The sequence below is a fragment of the Sinocyclocheilus anshuiensis genome, unplaced genomic scaffold, assembly GCF_001515605.1.
Source record: "Sinocyclocheilus anshuiensis isolate Anshui unplaced genomic scaffold, SAMN03320099.WGS_v1.1 scaffold431, whole genome shotgun sequence".
NCBI classification, from domain to species: domain Eukaryota; kingdom Metazoa; phylum Chordata; class Actinopteri; order Cypriniformes; family Cyprinidae; genus Sinocyclocheilus; species Sinocyclocheilus anshuiensis.
Window position 1 is genome coordinate 19,107 of NW_015551065.1, and position 3,567 is coordinate 22,673.

A 3,567-nucleotide genomic window follows, 5' to 3' on the forward strand; every position below is an offset into this window, starting at 1 on the left:
TTAACGTCTGCATTTGGTGTAAGTTGTTTATGGGCAGTTCCAATCACGTTCCTGGAGTACCATCTTTAAATTTCAAGTAATTTTAATTGTATTTTGTTCCAATTTAAACTTGAATTTACAGGTTTGACAACTCACTTCAAATCCAAGAATTGAGTTGGTATTTATTAGGCATTCAAATATGAATTTTTGATTATTTATAACCTTTTACATTTGTCTATCCAACTCGCTGAATAATGTGCCCTGCTCTCTTTCAGTCTTGTAAAGGAGTTCAACATTTAATTCAATTTAGTCATTTCGATAAACAAATTATTACATAAATGTGCTAAAGCCAACATAGACCTTTTTAACTTGACCTGGAATTGCATCATCAAAAAAAAAAGTTACCAATACATACCAAATAATTTATGGTGGTTTCTTGAAATTAATTCTGTTTGAAAAATCAGGTTATATATCACATTAGTATGTTTATACACTGCATAACCCATTGACTCACAAACCTTGCAGCTTAGATTAGATGCAGGTGGCTGTTTTCACAAATGTTTTCTCATAAATAAATTAGTATCGCAACAGGCAACAGCAATTTCAACCCCTCTCATAATCATTAAAAATTATCAGACAAAACAGCATCAACAGTTTGATGTAACTTGCATTCTATATGTACACAAAACATTAAAGTCTGGGTTTATGACAGACAGATAACAGGCAGCTTTAAGGTAAGTTTTCCTCAGGATTGTCCATGAGAGACTTTACCCAGCTGGTGCCATTGATAAGTTTGGTGGTTGCAATAATGTACTCAGTCCCACTATCTTCCACATGAGACAAAAACCGTAGAGCAGCAATTTCAGCATACGTCACACCGCCAAGGAAGAAGACAAGGGTGGTTCTGTTTTCTCCTGGCTGACCTGCAAATTAAAGAGAAGGAGAATATTCTCTCAATCAATTATCAAAATAGAGAAATGTTACAACAATATGCATCAAGACTTTTATTTATACAGCACTTTTATTTATACACACTACATGTTTCAAAGCATATTTCACAGATTAGAGCTGTGATAATATAGTTTACATTTTGTGACAATACAAGCAGACAGCATAAGCTAAGATTAACAGCTAAGATGAAGCACTTCAGTCTGCTCTTACGTTGCTTTTTTGCTTGTGGCAGCAAATTTTACAAGCTAGCTCAAGTTTATTACTATAAGATGGTAAAGACTATGATGGTTTTACTGATCTAGAATGACCATCCTTTTACGAAGTAAATCATGTCAATGGTCATCACTTAACGTTTCTTGTGAAGGCCTGTGGGAACCTGCTGTCTTTCTTCAAAATGTGGACCAGGCAACATCTTCAGCACCTCCTCTATGCTCCTCCAACCAGGACGTGCGAGCACTTGTGTCAGACGAACACTGAGTGGCGCATAGCCACTGTACACATACGAGATGTCATTGGGGTTCTAAAGGAAAGTTAACACGCATTAGTCATTCCCAAAACCATGAATAACATGTTGTCCTTAGATGTGGCACAGTAAACTTGGAATTCAAATGGCTAAAAACAATAAGCTTCCCACACAAATGCTGCTGTAAATCATTTCTCAAAACTAACTGCAATTTTCTAAGGCATTTTTACAATCACTTTTAACTAACTGCTCACAAGGTCATTTAAAGGGGTCCTATTATGCTCTTTTACAAAGTCTTGATTTTGTTTTGGGGGTGTACTAGAACAGGCTCTCATACTAGGTTGTTCTAAAAACACATTATTTTTCACATATTTTACATTATTACAACACCTCTCTCCCCAGTCTGGCATGAACGGCTCGAATAGTTCCTGTATCAAATGAAGGCCCGCCTTCTGAAATACGAAATGTGCTGTGATTGGTTAGCTGGGCCAGTGTGTGTTGTGATTGGCAGCACTCAGCGCCTGACCATAGAGCTTCAGTGTAAATATTGCATCAATATCAAATCAATTTGAGCGCGATTTAAACCCGGATGATGGTAAACACTCTAAGTTTGTCTGCCTTGGGAAAGCTAGCGTGTCTCTGACATAGTGATAACACTCGTTGCCTTCTCTAGTGCAGCTCAACCAGGTCTCGTCCCGTTCGTCGATATTTGTGATATCACAAATCCCGGAAAATATGCGTTGTAGTCCAAACGAGTCGTTCGTTGTAGTTTTTAAAAAGTGATTTCTGTTAAATAAAATATCTCCTTTTGAATTGGACTGAGCTTTGTAACTTTGCAGATCTTTTTTATGCTCAAACAGCAACATTACAGACTAACTAAAGTTGAAAAAGTCAAAAAGCATAATTGGACCCCTTTAATGAATGTATGTCAACTTCACCCTAGTGAAAAATAAATATACTAAAATATATTTGAAATCCATTTGATTCATGCTAAGTATACTACAAATACATTTATGTACTTAATAAAAATACTTTGCAACTGCATTTTTAGTATACTAAACTGGTATACTTAAAGTCTGCTAAATTGGAACTAATTTTGTACTTAATTGCACTTTAATTGTGCGTAAGTAGTGCTGAAGTCCAACTAAAGATATACTGAAGAATATTTGATTGTGCTAAAGTGGAACTATTGCAAGTACACTTCAGGTACAGTATAAATATCTTGCATTTAAAGACCGATATTATTCAAAGATCATACAATTCTCATGAAAGTAAAACACATTTTAGGCTTAATATTAAGAAATGTGCATTGTGAACAAGTAGTACTCCGTACTCCAAATAAATAAAACTTTTATATCAGTAAGTCTAGAGCGATATGTATTAATAGATTTGAAGTGGAAAGTGGACCTTTTCACTGACTTCGATGATGCATTTCCAGTTATTAACACCATAAATCTAGTTTTGTTTATTATTTTGTTGATCTAGTTTTAATATTAATGTACGTTTTTCTAACACAACGGCTGACAGTGTGATAGCATATCTTTCTCTCTTTTCACCGTAATCAATATCTATTTTTTTCTTTTTTTTCCTCTCTTTCTTTTGGAAAGTCATATTTCACCGTATATTTTTTTCTTTTTTTTCCTCTCTTTCTTTTGGAAAGTCATAGAAACACTAATGTGGGTAATGTGGGTTGCTATTGGAGCAAATAGAAATACAAAAATTATGTTTTCCACTCTTAAAAGTTTACCCAACTATGACAACTTCTGAGATCCAAGGTAATGTGAAAAGCGTCCATTAGTTCAAAGCACTGGTGTGAATTTGGGTGGGGACCATTTGACCAGTGCCGGCCATTTTCAGTTATATAAAAACAGAGAACCTTACTAAAAATAAACAACAGGTCAAACCTGTTCATTGGCATCCTCCATCCACAGTTTGAGCGTTTTCCTGATTGTGGGGTAGTTGTTTCTCATGGTGCTTTGAGGTTTGAGTAACCCAACCTTTTCCAAGTTCTTGAGGGTCAGAATGTGCTTGTAACCGTATGTCTAATCCAACAAAACACAAACATGGTAAATGTTTATGGCATTTATAACTCACTGCTAGCATCACCACAAACAGTGACTGACTGTTGCACAACGCTGATAGAAGATCAGTGACATCACTAGGGCTGTCAAAAA

The 3,567-nt window shown here is 35.5% G+C and overlaps 1 protein-coding gene across 1 annotated transcript in view; it reads right to left on the reverse strand.

Moving 5' to 3' along the window:
* Nucleotides 1–606: 606 nt before the first annotated feature.
* vps33a (VPS33A core subunit of CORVET and HOPS complexes) overlaps nucleotides 607–3,567 on the reverse strand; it is a 12,850-nt gene continuing 9,889 nt past the window's right edge. Inside the window, exons 12-13 of the mRNA XM_016451904.1 lie at nucleotides 1,282–1,450; nucleotides 607–902 (exon numbers count right to left, since the gene is read on the reverse strand). Coding sequence (XP_016307390.1) covers nucleotides 709–902; nucleotides 1,282–1,450 — 363 coding nt within the window. The 3' untranslated portion in view covers nucleotides 607–708. The remainder of the gene's footprint in view (nucleotides 903–1,281; nucleotides 1,451–3,567) is intronic.